We start from the raw sequence: 17,663 nt of genomic DNA, 5'->3' as shown, positions 1-17,663 counted from the left end.
ACTTGACATTTGGAAAAAATGCAGTTGTATCACTAATAGTGGTTCAAACACAAAAAGACTATCAAACGTTAGACAGCATAAAATAAGTTTCTTCAGACACCTGAAGAATGTATTGAGTCAAAACAGATTTTTTTGGTTTTAACACAAATGACCTTTACCTTCAACATTTGTTCATTTTCAGCTGCAAATAGTGAAACTGAGCCAAAGACTAACTTGAACAGCTTGAGATACAGATTGGAGAGTTCCACATTAGAGCCCATTTCTGGCAGCCGATCCAGAAGATACTCTACCAATATCGTTGCAAAGAGGGCAGAGGTAGTAGGGTTTGCCAAGAAGGAATTGGCAACAATCTAGAAGAGGAAACCACAAAGGAGTTATTGTTGTTGTAATGAAAAGAACAGAGGGATAAATGCACTAGCCATTTAAAACAAAAAATTAAAACAAATTTCTTTCCCCATCTCCACCGCTGCCCAAGTGATTCAGGTTATCCTCAGTAGAAAACAACCATGCATATAACTTAAGTATTCAAGTTTAAAGTGTAATTTTAAATTATATTATAGGACTTGTGTTCCGTAAAACAGTAAAACATTAACACAACCACCTGAACAAAACAAGAACTCCACAATATTCAATACTTTCCAAGAATAAAGTGCATTCATATCCTCTAAACTGAAGGGCTCATATTTGTATTGCACCACTCTGGAAAGTTTTTGAAAAATCACCTTTACAAAGTATTTTTATAGACTGCTTCAAATCTTGCATGCCAATTTCAATACTATTATTTATCATTCCACTTCAGCCTTATATACTGCAAGGCATAAGCTATTTTCTACATGCTGTTTATTACCAATTGAAAAAAGTAAACAAAAACGTAATACCTGAAGAGCATAGTTTTTTGAGATTCTCTCCACCATATAAGGAACAGTAGTTTGAAAGATTTCTTTAAAAGTTAAAGGGTTCATCATTGTGAACACACCAGCAAAATGTTCCAGAACTTCCTTTTCCTCTTTCATTCTCACTGTCTGACAGTTTGCTACTCGAACATATGTCTGTCCATTTCCTGCTATTTGGACCTACAGCAGTTGAGAAAACACATATATTGGTTACAGAATTTGAATAACTTTTTCCCCACTAATCTTAAAATACCTGTTTAAAAAAACTGAGATGTTACGGGTTTCACACACAAGCCCCATACAATTAGAAGTTGGGCACAAGAGCCAACAGTGACAATAAAAATATTAAAATAGAATGTTTTCAGCACAGATTTTAAAACCATTAAGTCAGGAAAAAGACAAGAGCAGGAGATACCACAGTGTATTTGTAAACTTACTTAATTCCAAACCATGTACATTTACATTTCATCAGTACTTTGTGTAAGTACAGAAGACAAATATAGCCATGTGAATGCTTCAACTATCTCTTTGAAGAAAAGATTTAATCCACTACATGAAAGACAAATTATTTTTAGTCTGACCTGCCTGCACAAACACAGACAATAAAAGCTGTTAAGAAAATAATTTGTTCCAAGTGATAAGTACTTTGAGATTCATAAAATTTCCCAATAGCTGTGGTCCTGAAATTAAAGGCTTAATGAAAATATACTACACGTGAAATTTGTCTTTTAGCTGACAAATAAATCCTTATTAAAAGATCTAACACACAGTAAGTGTATAAATAGAAGTGCTACGTGGCCAGGTTACACACCTGATAAATATCTAAAGCTTGCATTGCATATTTTACCAGTTTTATATAGATTTGAGTCTCCTTAGGTTGCAACTGCTTATTGGGAATGAATTGTGCTTCTGCAAGAAGATAAAGAAAAAATAAGACAATAGTTAACCATTAAAAATATTATTTGCTTTCATGCTAGAGAGATTTAATTGTAGAATTACAAAAGATAAATGTAATTAAATATTATGCAGTTTTACCACCAGGTGCTTTGCATGATGTTATGCCCCACGTGATTGTCTTGACACCACAGACCAAAGTTTTCACTAAGCTTCGGCAATCTGTGACCTGAAATGTCTGTTTATCTTCTTTTTCTTTCTCCCCCTGTTTTTCAAATACAGGTACTGGTGCAGGGGCCACAGGAGTGGCTGGGGCAGGAGATGGAACAGGAACAGGTGCTGCATTTGCTGCTGTCGGTACTCCAGGTAATGCGGCTTCAGCAGCCCCAAGTTCAGACTGTGGCTTGCATTTTTTAAAAATAACAGAAAGCTGGTATCGTGCTATAGTGTGAAATTTCAGAACAAAAACCTAAAGCACAAAGAGGAAAGGCAAATGAAAGAGCAGGGAGGGGAAAGAAAAAAGAAAATAAGTTTCTTCTTCAAAAATCATTCTAAATTTAATAATACTAATACTTCAAGTCAACATGCTGAGATCAATAAAATTTACAGCTAAGTATTTCTGAAGTCATTCAAATGACAGCCATTTTTAAGTGTATCAACAAAGTAGTTTGCTTACTTTTAACAAGTTCCAAAAGTAAAAATATTTGTCGAAAACTAGTAAAACCATAAACTACAAATTGATCTCTCTACAATTCTACTTAATTTAAAATGAAAAGCTATTTGAATTCATTTCTTAAAATAAGACTTAATAGTTCAGTCTATAAATATTTACTACTAAGATAAAAACCTTGAATTTTTCAGATGTATTTGTAATGTATGTCAAATATATTAAAAGATGTATATACATCATAGGATTAAGTTTTAGTTTTATGCAGCCTATCAGATTTAGCAAGAAATAACCAATCCTGCAGAGAACAGTGGTCCCCAATATTTCTGCCTCTTGGCTGTCAAGGGACATGTTGCACAAGGTTTCAGTTTAAATTTTTCTGTATTTCCCAGATTTTGAAGTCTAGATCTACTTGGCTTGCTCAGATATTTCCCTACTAGCACCACAGCTCTGTATGCTCCCTTCTTCCCTAGATACATCTTCTCTGAATACACATAATATGACAAATTTTAATTTGATAAACAAATGACCAAACAACTATACTACATTATGATTTTTTAAAAAGCAGAAAAAACATAGGTTGTGGTTTTTTTTAAGACAAATCCTACTAGAAAGCTACTTCAGTTTGAGAAATCTGGAATAAAGGACCCATTACAATGCATAACATCAAGATTTTTCACTTGCACCATCACTTGTAGTCTGTATTTAGGATGAAAGCCATTCCCTAAACTACTGCTACCTTAAAATAGGTTCAGGGGTAATATCAAATAACCTGGAGATGACTAAAATGACTAAATCTCTTCCCTGATGCATTCAGAAACATGAGAGTCTGTCAATGACAGAGAAGAGTCAACGATGGAGGGGATCCACTACATTCAGAATTCTTAGATCTCCCTTTCTGCAGCCATACAGCTTCCTCAGTGATCTTAAAGTGTTAACACCAGTCTGATTTAGATTTCAAGACATGCTCTCACTTCCAAAATTAGATGATTAAACCAGTATTTACCCTAGAAGTGTTTTACTCTACAATTGAGTGCATCTTCATGTTGTGGCAGGAGAAACACTAGGCAACCTTTTTCCATTAACTACTTTGCTACAGCAAGCGGGTAGTTACAGTTGTACTATACCATGCATAACAGCTTTTCAGGTGCGTCCCTGATGTTTAAAAATAACACATAAAAAAGCCCCCCCAAAATCCTCCATATAAAGAAGATTCTTAAAAAGGATCAGAAGGTCCTTAAAGTGAGGATATTTCACATTTTACAGATTGTACTGGGCTATGCCAAGGACCTGCACAATAACCCTCTTTCAGTGTTTCAAAAAAAAAAAACAAAAAAAAAACCAAACAAAACACCAAAAAAACAACAAAATAACATAACCAGAGGCATTAAAAGATACCATTCTTACGTAAAGTGGGGAAAAAAGGAGATTACAACTAAAATTTAAAAGAAAATTTAAAAAATAATAACAATTAAGCTACCCACAGCATCATAGACATTCAATTTCCTGCTTTGAAACAAGTCACTGAACGAGTAAGCTGAGTTGGCAAAGAATCTCTGCTATACTTGAGATATTATCCCAGTTGCATAGCATTTTAAAAAAGCCCTTCTCTGAAGTATTAAAATGAAATACAGTATGGAGACTGTTTCTACATATTCTCATTTCTGAAGAAAGGTGAAAGTAAAATGTGATCGACAACATACTATGAAATAGGATATTCAACTTATTATCGCATGTTTTAAACAAAGCAGTACCTCCAGCATTCTCATAAGAATATCTCTACCATTTCCATTTTCCTGTTCACTTTTAGACCGGATACAGTCTACCAAATTTAGCAGAAGCTTGCAAGACATTGTCTGGATACTGCTAGGCAATGACTCATCATCAATGTTCTTGGCAAATAACTGGACAGCAAGGGAGAGATCATTGAGTGGTAAATGCTGACGGACATGATGCACCAGGTCTGCCAGTGTACTATATGCAAGTGGTCTATCAGTAAAAACAAGAAATGAAGAAAACACATTGAGGACAATTATAATTGTTGTTAATTGGACTTAACCAATAATTACTGCCTGGAGCTATTTCCAAGATTCTAAATCCAAATTTTCTAAGCAAATCCAGAGTTCACAAGGCTTTTTCAATTACACAAGAGAATTATAATCTGTATGATCTAACCAAAGATGCATTAATCTGTCCCATAACATTAATATTACCTCTCTGATCTTTCTTCCCCCACTGCTGAACATTCCCAGCACATATTGTCATCTACATACAGTTACGAGCAAATTAGCATGTTTTAAGCCACCTGTTAAGCTGTGTTGGTAAACTGTTTCACAATTCATCATTGATGATTCATGATTTCAAAAGTAATTATGAAAACTGATAAATTTTAAAAACCATTTCTTTTCAAATACCAGGTTTAAGCATCTAGTAGACCAAATACTTCTAAATCCAATACATGTTGTCAATAAGGTACACTTGATACTTAAGCAAGAAGACGTAATTCTCCTAGTTCACATATTTTAATTTGGTCAGCAAAAGCACTCCAAAACTAGTAGACTATTGAAGACACAGAAAGTACGTATTCTCCCCATTTATTTTTTTCAATTGCAAGTGAATAATTTTTAAGGTACTTATTGAAGAACAGTTTAAATCTCATTCAGATTTTACAGTGGACACAAGATTTAGGCTGTTTCGTGATTTTACTGTGACGACTATTTTTGTTCTGCTCTGCAATTCAAAAAATGAAATCATTTTCATTCACCCTTTTATCTCATTTTGCCCTACACTCACTCTACCATGCTACACCATTGAAGTGTTAAAACAACCACCACTCTTTACAGCAGCAGAAGCCCTTCCAATATTAGAATCTACTTAAAATAGTTATTTAAAGCAAAGATTTAGGAACTTATACAGGCATTGTCGTACATATTAATAAACCTTGAAAGAAACCAGTCCTGGCAGGCACTCAGATAGCTATTCCAAACTTTCTGTCATACCTCAGTGTCTCTCGGGCAGTGTATCCAGAGCCAATTAGTATGGATTCATCAAATAGCTTGTCCATACATGGAATAAATTCTATAATTAAAATAAAAAGAGAGAAAAGAAAAAGCTATACATAACGATTAGCGAAGGAAATAATCAAAATACGGTAGATGAGCATTAAACCACTTAACTTAGGTATTTAAACCTAAGTCAGAAAGTGGTTTGATTATAAAATTCATTCCTGAAGCTTATAAAGGACAGTGTCATTTACCAGGAAACTTTCAGTTAACCTCTTGTGACTATGAACTCCAGTGACACTTGCCCCTTGAGTAACATTACCGTACACAGTCAAAAGCCACAGCATTGACACAACAAAAACAGTTACATCTGGAAAGAGAAAAAATGCTTATATTATTTTCAACTTTGCGGAACTTTTTTAATATAACTAGTAAGTTACTGGAAAGCACAAGTTTGTACATCGTACAACACAACTCTATTTTGTCTCGCATCTTATCGCGCAAGTTCTGTCCCAAAATATAAGGGGGAATACATGCAACTTGGGTTCCAGGGAACAAAAGGAAAAATTCAGTAACAAAAGTCAAGGGACAAAGCAAGACCAAAGCAGCATTTTCTTTTTAAATATAGAAATCAACAAGTTTACGGAATTGATTAGGTCACTCCACCCACCCTAAAGGCAGATGATGGAAATGGCAGGAAAGATTAAGTGCTCTCACCTCCAAATAACACAACAAGCTAAAACTTACTAAACAAATAAGCAAAATGTCAAATAAAGAGAAAGAGGAACATCCAGCAACCTTCATTATCCACAGATTTCCAAATAGTATTAAAGATAAAAATCCAGCATTTTCTGAATGAAATCTGAAATGGACAATGAATCAGTGAGGTCCACTTAAATGAAAGGGACAACGTGGTAGCTGTCTTTGCTTTAAGAGAATGTCATATTCTACAAAAACACAGAGGAAGAGAAAAGGAGAGCATCGGCATTGTTTTTTGAGGGGGGTAGAGATCTGGAAGATTTGCAGTGGAAAAAAGCAAATAAAGAATGGGAATAAAGATTTTAGATGCAAACACAATCCATTACTTCACAAGCCAATCACCACAGCAGTCATGACATGAGAATAAATTCAGTCATAACCAAAAAATAATACTGTGGAGAAGAAAGCTCAGTCAAAAAGATGGTTGGAAAGGAACCACCTTTGACCATCAATCCACTCTGTTTGAAAAAAGCAATTAGTCTTAGATGTACTAGTGTTAGCAGAGCAAAGAGATTAAGGCACAAATCCTGACAATGAAAAAAAGCAAAGGAAATGCAAATTGAAAAACAGTAGTGAGTTTTTGTGTATTGAACACATTTAACATTAATATTCCTGGGTTGTGCTATTACTCTTAATGTGAACTACTAAGAGAAATTAAAGCAAAGCAAGCAATAACAAATTGTTTACATCGGACCACTGACTGAACTCTCTCATTAAACTTTATAACCTAAGAATATTTTACACCAAAATTAAGAAATGTTCACAATGATCAGTCATTAGAATTTCAGAAATGCCATACAAACCATTCTAGCCTTTTGAAATGGACAACTCAGTCAAAATTCTCAAAAGAAATGGCTTAACAGCAATGAAAATAGGCAAGTTTCTAAATTCGATTTGAATTCTATCTTCTAAGCCTGGTTTTAAAACTTCCACATAATATTTATGTGCATACCACATTTTGCTGTTATGAAGTATTCTTAGACAGGGGCAACCTTTATAGTGATAGCACCTCCACCCTCTCTTTTAGGAATCAGAAACAAAGTTCCACACAGACAAAATGCATGACAATACGATATGCAGCATTATTCATCAACTCTCAATCAATGCAGAAGACTCAGTTTGCAAGATTATTTCACTGAGAAAAATAAAGCCGCTGGCAAGACCCACAAAGATGAAACACTTCCCTGAACACTCATTTTTCCAAATAAGTTGAACTGCGCCAGCAGATTGACCAAAGCCTTATCTTCTACAGATCTCCACATACTTTATATCCCACTTCTCCTCCTCCTCATTCTCCTTATTCCTCCTGCAATACCATGTTCCCTCTTTTCCTTAATGCTTCTAAGCATTTCCTCCTCTACATCTACTTTAGGGCTGCCAGGTAGCCAAGAGCAGGGCTGGAGGGATGCATTATCAACACTTATGCCAAAATGCCAGCCAGCTGACCAAGGGCAATGAATTGCTAAGCTCCCACTGCTGTTTATTCCTCCAACAGAGACACTAACTTGGGTTTTGTCCACTACTCAAACATTAAAGTTCACAAAGTATGCAGAATGCTGTATCTTTAAGACCACACTCCTTGTTGAATTGTTGAAACTGGTCAAGTTCAGAAGTTATTAAGGAGAGGCTGGAAAACGCAGAACAATTAAGCTAATTTCTTTTGAAAAATTGCCAAAGAATCAGCTTTCCATGTGACCACAAAACTAAATTCCAGAACTAGGAAACATGCTATTTTTTTGGCAACCTAACAATACCTGTAAGACATCACACTGCCCCATAAATGCTGTTAGCCGAAGGAAAAGAAAGGGGACCACACAGTAAAGAGGAAAAGATAGAAGTGAATATTTTGCAAAGTACACTTATCTCCAGTTTTGCAATTCTGCCAAAACAGAACATATCCACCAAACCTAGTTAATTCAGGCTGACCAAAAATGGCTTTCCTCTGCTAGAGGCAAATACTATGAGCTGAAACAAACATATGGTATCAGGTTTTGACAGAACTACTTCCACTCATGTTAAGAGATTAATATTTTAAGTTATCTATACAATTGTAGGCACAGTTACAAGCCAACACAAATCTTTATCATCAAATGGTAATTACTTGGAACAAGAATACTTGGAAACCTAGAAGAGCCACTTGTTCAGTATGCCATCTTATTCAGATGATTTGTTTTTTAAAGGAAAAAGAAAAAAGGCAAAACAAAAGTCACACCCACTCCCAAAATAATCATAAGTATGTGATAGTCCAAAACAAATAATAAGCAATATGCCTCTTAAATACACAGTCTTTTCAGTTTATAGGTACATTTCTAAAAAGTACTACATACGGCTCCTCAAGTCTGTTGTCAAGATGTGCTTAGCAGCAATCAGAAGCTCCTTCCGGAGGTGTGCCGTTTCAGCTGGACAATTGGAGAGCAACTGCAACATTCCTTTTACCATTTGCTGAGAATATTTAGCCACTAATTCCTATAACAAAAAATTACATGAATACAATTATTATGACATTCTATTTTAAAGGCTTGCTTTACATTTGCAAGATAACATCTAATTTAAATTCATTTGTTTCTCTTTAAGTCATCTATTTGTAAAACTAAAATACAACAGCCATTCCATAAATGCCTGGGGCAGGGAGAATAGCACATTTTCACTTTGCATTCACATAAGAATACTTCTGAAAGGACAACCAAGTATAGCCCTATCTTCAGATTTGCTGCACAAATGCTTTTCTCTCCAATCCCTGATGCACTGCAGTTATGCTGGTGGTCACTTGCCTGCCATAAAGTAACTAGAGATCTGTTGCACTAAGAGTAACAATGTAACAAAAATGCAACCTACCTGGTAAATTCTTATGATGTAAGCCAAAAAAGACAATGTTTTAATCTGAGCAGCGATAAAATCAGCATACAATTCCTTGTTATAAAGTTTATGTTGCCTGAAATTAAATTGAACAATGGTTACGATTTTGTGCCTTCTCTTTAATACCTTCATTCAGAAAATTCACAGAAGTTTCAAATTACATCATCTTGCAGTAAGGTTCTTGCTTCATAAAGGAGTAAAATCATCATGGGAGAGCCGATATTTAACAAGCTCTCTGCCATTCAAATTCCAAGCATCTTGTGCTCTAAGCAGAAATGCACAACCCTGAGGCAGTCATACAATTTTCAACTTGCTACAGAAAGCCAAGCCAATACATTAGCATCAAACATTTGGCTCCATTCCCCTAACCAGGGCAATTTTTTTTCTCCAAACAATATTCCCTCCCACAGACTTGTCAGTCTCTCTCAAGATTCAACCATTTATTTCAGATGATCTGGGCAGATAGGAAAAGACAGAGATCTTACTCCTGCTGCCCTGCTCAGCACCACTTGCTGCTCCTTAGAAACATCTCTCTCTGAAGCAGGAAAAGCAGCACCCATATCTGCAACATCACAAGGCTTCACCTAAGCTATACCTTGGAAGAGCAAAAATGTATCACTGGTGGTATGGTCAAGATTAAACAACAGCCAGTGTCCTAGCTAACACGGTCTCCATCACATACTATCTGTGGTAATACGGATTTCTGTCAGAACTCTATTTAAAAAAAATACATTGTCAAATAACAAATTGGGATCTACTGCACAACTGTGGATTTTACCAGTGACATATAATAGAAATACTCAGATTTGCCAATTACTTCACCTACAAAACTTTGACAATTTTAAGTCAAATAATCATTGCTACTTTGAAGATTAAAAGCAGTAAGACTAGAAGCAAAAAAAGCACAGGATAGAAGACAAAAGTATTTTGGGCAATACTGAATGGCAGGTTTAAGTAGTTTATCCCAAATATCATCAAAATACTGTTAAAATGCTCTTACCTTGCTTGAGCAGAAACCTGTATTATAATAGTGTTCATAATCAAGGGCACAAATTCAGCTACTACATTATGAATGTTCAGTTTGTAGAGCTTAAAAAAAAAAATAAAGTATTATTAGAGAATTTACAAGTCACACTCACAGTCAACTTATTTGAGAGCTAATCAGAAAGAGTTAAGAAATCTCAGCAGCTTATTTTTAGACCATATTTTAATCTCAAAAATACCTACATTCATTTTTACTAATATGTTTGCCAGCAGAACTTACACAAGCCACTCAGCAATAAAAGGTATTTACATGCAAAATACTGGAATATACTAACCTGATACATAAGAACAACAATAATAGGTAGCTCAGCCAAGACCTTCAGAGATAAAGATCCTCTGGGAATTATAGAATGCTGAAAGAAAGAACACATGTTTTATAAACAGTTTAATTATTAATTCAAAAAAGTATTTAAATACATTTTTAAAGAAACTGCTCATTTTAATAGCACTATATTTAGTGATAATAACATTTAAAAAGCACAAAACCATTTGGTATTATATTAAATAAAAATCCTGTAACTACAGCTGCATAGAAAATATCTGAAAAGTTTCCATCAGCTTCTACAAATAAATCTTGATGAGAAAAACAAGCAAAAAGAAAGCCTATTACCAGCCCTTATAATTGGGGTATTGCGATACAGACAGTCTCATAAAGAGCAGTTAGAATACTCACTGTTCTTGTTTCACTATCTTCTCGCTCAGGGTTTACTTTCACCACAATTGTTGTAATCATGCCAACCATTTCAGGAGTAGGAACGGTGTTCTCTGGAATCACCTGAGGATTCTCAAAATACCGATTCTAAAAGCAAAGAGCAGTAGAAAAATATAATAATGCTAGTAATAGTCAAAAGGCCATTTATCTCATTAGAATTCCTCCACATAATTTTTCACCACAACTTATTGCAGACAGTTTTTTCTTCTCCTCACATGACATTTACACTGCAGCATCTACTAGGACTATACACATATCCTGCAATCTTTCACTCCCCCTACTGCAAGAAGCAGAAAAGAGTCCCCAACCAAGGTGGTTCTTTTGCTAAGCATCCAAACACATACTCTGTATCAGTGAGGAAGAGCAGGCAATGGCCTCCACATTGCTCAAGCACACTGAAGAGCTCTAACTGCTGGAAAGTACATCACCACAACCTTCCCAAAAAAAAAAAAAAAAAAAAAAAATCAAAAAAAAAAATCAAAAACAACCACACAAAACATTTGGCTACATGGACACCACTGCAATCAACTGACTAGTGCTTTATTATATAAGTTTACCTCAGTTTTCTCATACTAGTAATACTGTGCTAGAAAGAGAAGGTTTTCCAATTCAAAATCTACATTTCTCCATTTTTATACATATTTTTGTTAAATATTTTTATTAAAGCTATATTTACTTTGTATCAGTAGATACAAAAGTAATTATGTTAATATGTTTTAGAGTTAAAATTAAGAAATAAAAACTGGTTTTCTGATTGTAGCAAGTGCAATTTAAGAAATAAAAAGCTTACCACTACTTTTGGAAGTTCCTTGTAAATCTGTTTCACAAAGTCCAAAAAATGATGGATCTAGGAAGTAAGAAGTTGGTTAACAATAAAGGAAGAAAAAAAATCAAAAAAAAAAAAATCACAATTTTAAAATCTTTCTATTAACTGTACAGTTACATAAAATCTTTAGTCATCTTTAGAGTATATTTTTCATTATATTTAAAAAAATCTGAAAGCATTCTCCTGCCTCCTTCTGTTCTGCCAATATTAATTCAAATTGCACTCGGAAAGAATCCAATTTACCTATCATCTCAACACAGTTCCAATACAGTATCATTAGAAAAAATTACTGTAAATGAACTATGTCTTCCCAGGCAAAAACCAAGGAAAGAAAGCAACAGAATAAAAATGCAAACTTTCAAATACTCCTTCACAGGTCACAGGAGAGAAGCGGTGGGGAGGGGGGTGTTGGGCAGGGGGGAGACAATCATATTCCTTTTCCAGGACTTTCCCTTCACAAACTAAAAAAGCATCTGTTCTCTTCCCTTCTGTGGAAATTATATTCCTTAGTCTAATCATACTGCCCATAAACACTTAAAACAAAGACAACTAAGCTTTAACAGTTTGTTTTTCCCAGGGGTGCTAGCACTATGCAATCCTCTTCTAAAAATTACTTTAATGTAAAAAAAAAATAAATAAAATTAAATATATGGTCACCACAACAGGTCAGCCAACATAAAAGGACAGCAGGAAAAGACAAACCAACCATCTCACTTAAACAAAATAACAATTTTGAAGAGTATGGCAGTAAGTTCTATACCATATAACAAGATTTATGACCTACTTCTTGAGTGATTGCTGGTCGGAACTGTTTGTGCAATTCAATAATTATTCTTAAGCAAATCAGTACATTTTCTTCATTCTCCGTCTGAAAAAAGGGGAATCTTTAGTAAGCCTACTGGTGCATTCTTCAACTACTCCATAAGTACTTCAAAACCCTGTAAAATTATACTCATCTCAGCAACCAACGAATACCCCATTAATATGAATTTGCATGAGCAAGATGCCTTTCCTTTGATATAACTTTACCTTGCAGCCTTACAGCATGGCTAAAATGAAATTCACCCCCAGTGGAACAAAAACCAGAAGTTTCAATCACTCTATACCATCAGACCTGTTTCTAATGCCCCACAGACAGAAACACACAAGTGTGGTTATTACACACCGTGACACCTCCACATAGAGCAGGTTATTTTCTGTGAGCTTCAAATGACAATGTTTTCAATTCCATGTAAGAAACAAAATGAAGTGTCTAGAATAAGCTATCTGCACTTATATAAGCCAGAAAAGTCTTCATGAATGAAATCTTGCCTAACATGAGTACAGTTCCTTGCATCTGTAAAATCCAGGTTTCTAAAGGGCAGAAAACAACATGCAGAAAACCTGTGAATAGTAAGATATCACACTGGTGAAGCCTAAATAGAATCCCCTTCTACTCTTGCTCCAGGAGCACAGCTATTTAAAATTCTACCCCCAGCAATTCTTTGAGATGAAGAAAGAAGAGGAAAATCTTTCTGAAAATTTGCAACAGTTTTAAGAGAAAAAAAATAAAAAATACCTCTAGAAATCTAAACATCACAGACAGAATATTTTTGGTATGAAGACGAAGATGTTCATTTGTTGGTATTCTGTGAATTATTTCAAGCACTAGCTTTCGGAGTTGCTGTAAGAAAAAAAAACAACAACAAAAAAACATGACAGAACCTTCCAAAAGCCCACAAAAAACAACTGGTTGCAACATCTTTTCAGCTTAATATTTCTGCATGCTTAGAAAGAAAAAAAAAACATTCTACTTTGTGTAGACATACACTTATATACAAACACATAATGCTTCTTACTACCCACATATGCAAATAAGGTAAATTTAACAAATTTACAGTTGAAAAATGCAAGTTATCAGACTTTTTTTAAAGAACTCAATTTTAAGTATTTAATGACTTTTGCCTTTCATTCCAAGGTAAAGTCAGTAAGTTGTAACAATGTGTCGTATTTCAGCGAGAAAGCCAATTGTACTGCACCTAGTTTTTCTTCATTTTTCATAGAAGCCCAGATTTGCAAAATTTGTAACTTAAAACTGGACTTTTTCAATATTACTCCAAATGGCAGACCTATTTTGAACAACAAAGTCTATACATTAATCAGTTCATTAGGTTAATCAAGTACTTCACTGAATGAATAGTCTGCTGCACACATTGCAAAAAGGTAAGAGATGCTCCGCACAGTTTACCTGTGCTGGCTTCTCCTGCAGAAACTGAACTTCTCCATCCTGTAGAAAAGTGAGAAACCTAGGGATGATGTGTTCCAGGAATGTAGAATATTGAGGGGATGATGTCACATTCTAATTAAGAACAAAAAACAAAACAAAACAAACAAAAAAATGGGGAGACATATAATAGACATTACACATATGATATTAAGTTACATGCAAAGCCACTATTAAACATTTTCAGTGACTTTTTAATAGATTCAGTGATTATGCATCTGCTGACACACTACAGAGCACTATTAGTGAAACAAACAAAAATGAATAAAAATTAATCTCTTTCTTCCAATCCCAATGGACTGTAATATGATTTTTTTTTCCTATTTTAACACTGTCACCTCACATAGAAAATAGAGTTGGCGTAACATACAGCTACTTTAAATGGAGGAAAAAAAAACAACAGCAAAATGCTGTAGACATTCTTGAACAAGAAAGATTGACAAGCACACTCACATTTCATTGCTCTAGGATTCCCAAGACTTTTCAGCCACTGTTAAATTGAGATTTTAGTTTTTTCTGCAAATACGTGTACATCCATACATCACCCAAACTGAGCGTTATTTTCCACTGTTATGCTGTTTTTAGCTAGGATAAAGTTAATTTTCTTCATAGCTCATATGGTGCTATGCTTTGGATTTGCGACCAAAACAGTGTTACTAACACATTGATTTTTAGCTATTACTGAGCAGCACTTACACAGCTTCAAGGCCTTCTCCGTTTCTCATGCTGTCCCACCAGTGAGTTGGCTAGGGGTGCACAAGAAGTTGGGAGGGGACACAGCTGGGACAGCTGACCCCACCTGACCCAAGGGATATTCCAGATCATATGACATCCCACTCAGCCTATAAAGCTGGGGGAAGAAGGAAAGCAGGGACATTCGGAGCAATGGCGTTTGTCTTCCCAAGTAACCATTAAGCATGATGAAGCCCTGCTTTCCTGGAGATGTCTGAACACCTGCTTGCCAATGGGAAGTGGTAAATGAACTCCTTGTGTTGCTTTGCTTGTGTGCATGGCTTTTGCTTTACCTATTAAACTATCTTTAACCCAACCCACAAGTTTTCTGACTTTTACCCTTCTGATTCTCTCCCATCCCACTGGGGGGGGGGGGGAGTGAGTGAGCGGCTGTGCGATGCTTAGTTGTCAGCTGGGATTAAACCACAACAATGCAAGACAGGATATTATCAACAGCAGATTAGCCCACGTATTCTCTTCACCTCAAAGGTCTTCCAAAAAAAGTCTGTGTCTTCTCCTCCTCCACCTCCCCCTTTCCAATTTTGAAAGACTCCTAACCTCCCCAACCTTATGTCAGGAGAACAGTCCTACTTTGGAGGAAGAAAAGAAGGAAAGTTTCCAACAAGAAATTAAACAGGTATTGCTGCATTCTTGGAAACTGGCTCACAAATCCATTCAAGGAAAAGTATACCTTCACAAACCCAGCTTAAATTCCTGAAAGCACCTTCCCAATACCTTTGCTGAACAGCAAAGAGCAGCAAATTTGCGCCACTCCTGCTATCTATGAATTGCTGTTCTGAACCATACAAGAAACTAAAACCCCCACTACTCTAACCAAGTTCAGAATTATGCTGCTGGCACAAAACATCAGAAGCAGCAACAGAGGTTGATTCTGGAAGCTTCTTCTCCTCCAAAACAGAGATTGGAAAGACACCAAATACACTCCTCTCTTCCCATTTGGAATCCAGAATCTCTATGAAGAAATAGAGAAGGAAAAAATTCTCCCGCAAACAAATAATTTCTGAGAAAACAAGATTCAACACTATCAAATGTTCCCATCCAGAAACTGGTTTAGAAGAGCAATATCCTCTGCTAGCCCAGAACAACACCCTAGCAACTAGTCCAACAACTGGCACTGTCAAATGGATAACATTACGGTGAAGCACCTCAGTTTTAAACTTCAAGTCATCCTCCAGAATCATCAATGCATGTTCAGTTTTACCCCTAACTAGAGAGACATCCAGATCAATAATGCAGCCAACAGAATATGAATGCTGTAACTTACAAACAAACAGCTAATTTTTGGGAAAAAAAAAATACTTTTTCACTTGAAGTGAAAAATAAAACTTACTGAACTTTATAGCTACGGGAAGCTGAAGTAGGCGATAGAGTAGATTTAATAAGGAGACTACGGAAACAGAAGAGGAAAAGAAACCATCTAGCATAACAACATGCAACAATACCATCCGCAACCTCCAAAGGAAAAAAAGGAAAATAAAACCATATTAGTGGTTCCTCTTGCTCCCTCAAGTATTTTCCAACAAATAGAACTGTACTCTAGCATAAGTCAATTCATCATCTCTTTATGTAGGATCACACTACAGAACCAAGTGAGGTCCAAGAGAACATTGTTAGAACAAATATTGAACAAGTTCTTCCCTACTGAAGACAAGAGCAAAGAGAATCAACCAAGCTTCAAATTCTAAATAGATCACTAGACTAACCTCTTAAAGCTACTCTTTTAGTCAGATAATAAATTGTTTCAGAGATGGCAGGTCAGCTTAAACAGATACAAAATGCCACAAGGATACTTTTTGATAGTCACTTATGGTAATATGAAGCTCTGCTCACCCCATGTGCATTCAGATGCAGAACTGTTACAGACATCTACTTATCTGCTTATACACACTAAGCAAGAATTAAGCCTTTTAACTTTTTTTTTTATACTACAGTTACACCAGCTCTAAATTTATTATTCCACTATGTTAACCTGAACTAAACAAAAAAATTCACTGGACAGGAAATTTTCCACTGATAACTCAGAAACAACTAAATTGGCACAGCTTTCAACATCCAGCGCCTGTTGGACCTACCTTTGCATAAAGCCTTCTTAAAAATAGCCAAAGACATTAAAGAGGACTAGAATGTATATTTATGTTTCCGTAGCACAGACCAAGCAAGATCACTTCAAATAAAGCAGGTAAGGACAGAATATGTTATAGTGGCAGCACTTTTTTTTAAATTGCAACACAACTAAAAAAACTAGATACAGAGAGAATTAGTGATTCTAAGATCTTGAACTTATTCTGCAAAATAACAAGTTCTCTATAATTTCAGAACAGACACATAATAACTAAGTATTCAACTAAAGTATAATTTCTGCTAACACAGGGTTGGTTAAACTTGTGTCTCGCTTTTTTTCTGCTGCTCATCTAAGGTTGATGGTACATCACTATGCAAAAGATGTCACTGACATCTGACAACTCCTCCTTCACTTCTATACTACGGAACTACTCAGAGGATCAGAGGGGCCTCTGCTTCATGAGACCACAAACATATTTGAACTAAATTAAAGAAAGTTTTAAATACAGAGATTTCATATCATTCAACAACACGGAAGAAAAATCTATTACTTCACCTTTATTTAAATGCTTACTGAATAAAGATTAGAGAATGAAAGAGCTCTCTAAGTCCAAACGTTGTAATTCTTCACTAACCTGGCTAATTCCTAAACACAAACCTAAAATCAATGACTTATAACAATATAAATAATAAGTCACAAGATACTAATATTAATATTTTAACCACATAACATCTGAAATCAAATCAACATACGTTAAGCACAAGGAAGACAGCCATTTCAGAAGGGGTTTTGTTGTGGGCTTTTGTTGTTTGGGTTTGGGTTTTTTTATTATTTATTTACCTCAAAATTCTCACTGACTTCTTGCATCATTTTCAATTTGGTTTCGTCAGCTGAAAATGGAAATTCAAGCAAAAAAAATTGAATGTAAAACT

General features: G+C 35.3%; 1 protein-coding gene across 5 annotated transcripts in view; it reads right to left on the bottom strand.

Annotated features, from left to right (window-relative positions):
- The window catches only part of TRRAP (transformation/transcription domain associated protein), a 102,013-nt gene that overhangs the window by 82,823 nt on the left and 1,527 nt on the right, over nucleotides 1–17,663 (bottom strand). For all 5 annotated transcript variants that reach the window (XM_049790935.1, XM_049790934.1, XM_049790937.1 and 2 more), the window contains 16 exons: nucleotides 17,572–17,621; nucleotides 13,881–13,991; nucleotides 13,212–13,316; nucleotides 12,438–12,521; nucleotides 11,618–11,674; nucleotides 10,789–10,914; nucleotides 10,391–10,468; nucleotides 10,072–10,160; nucleotides 9,051–9,147; nucleotides 8,543–8,681; nucleotides 5,454–5,532; nucleotides 4,209–4,443; nucleotides 1,929–2,256; nucleotides 1,705–1,802; nucleotides 879–1,073; nucleotides 159–350 (listed from right to left, as the gene is read on the bottom strand). In XM_049790935.1, coding sequence (XP_049646892.1) covers nucleotides 159–350; nucleotides 879–1,073; nucleotides 1,705–1,802; nucleotides 1,929–2,256; nucleotides 4,209–4,443; nucleotides 5,454–5,532; nucleotides 8,543–8,681; nucleotides 9,051–9,147; nucleotides 10,072–10,160; nucleotides 10,391–10,468; nucleotides 10,789–10,914; nucleotides 11,618–11,674; nucleotides 12,438–12,521; nucleotides 13,212–13,316; nucleotides 13,881–13,991; nucleotides 17,572–17,621 — 2,063 coding nt within the window. The remainder of the gene's footprint in view (nucleotides 1–158; nucleotides 351–878; nucleotides 1,074–1,704; nucleotides 1,803–1,928; nucleotides 2,257–4,208; nucleotides 4,444–5,453; nucleotides 5,533–8,542; nucleotides 8,682–9,050; nucleotides 9,148–10,071; nucleotides 10,161–10,390; nucleotides 10,469–10,788; nucleotides 10,915–11,617; nucleotides 11,675–12,437; nucleotides 12,522–13,211; nucleotides 13,317–13,880; nucleotides 13,992–17,571; nucleotides 17,622–17,663) is intronic.

Source organism: Accipiter gentilis, chromosome 33 (genome assembly GCF_929443795.1).
Source record: "Accipiter gentilis chromosome 33, bAccGen1.1, whole genome shotgun sequence".
Taxonomy (NCBI): Eukaryota; Metazoa; Chordata; class Aves; order Accipitriformes; family Accipitridae; genus Astur; species Astur gentilis.
The sequence above is the reverse complement of the archived record's forward strand: the minus strand, read 5'-3'. Positions and strand labels throughout refer to the sequence as shown.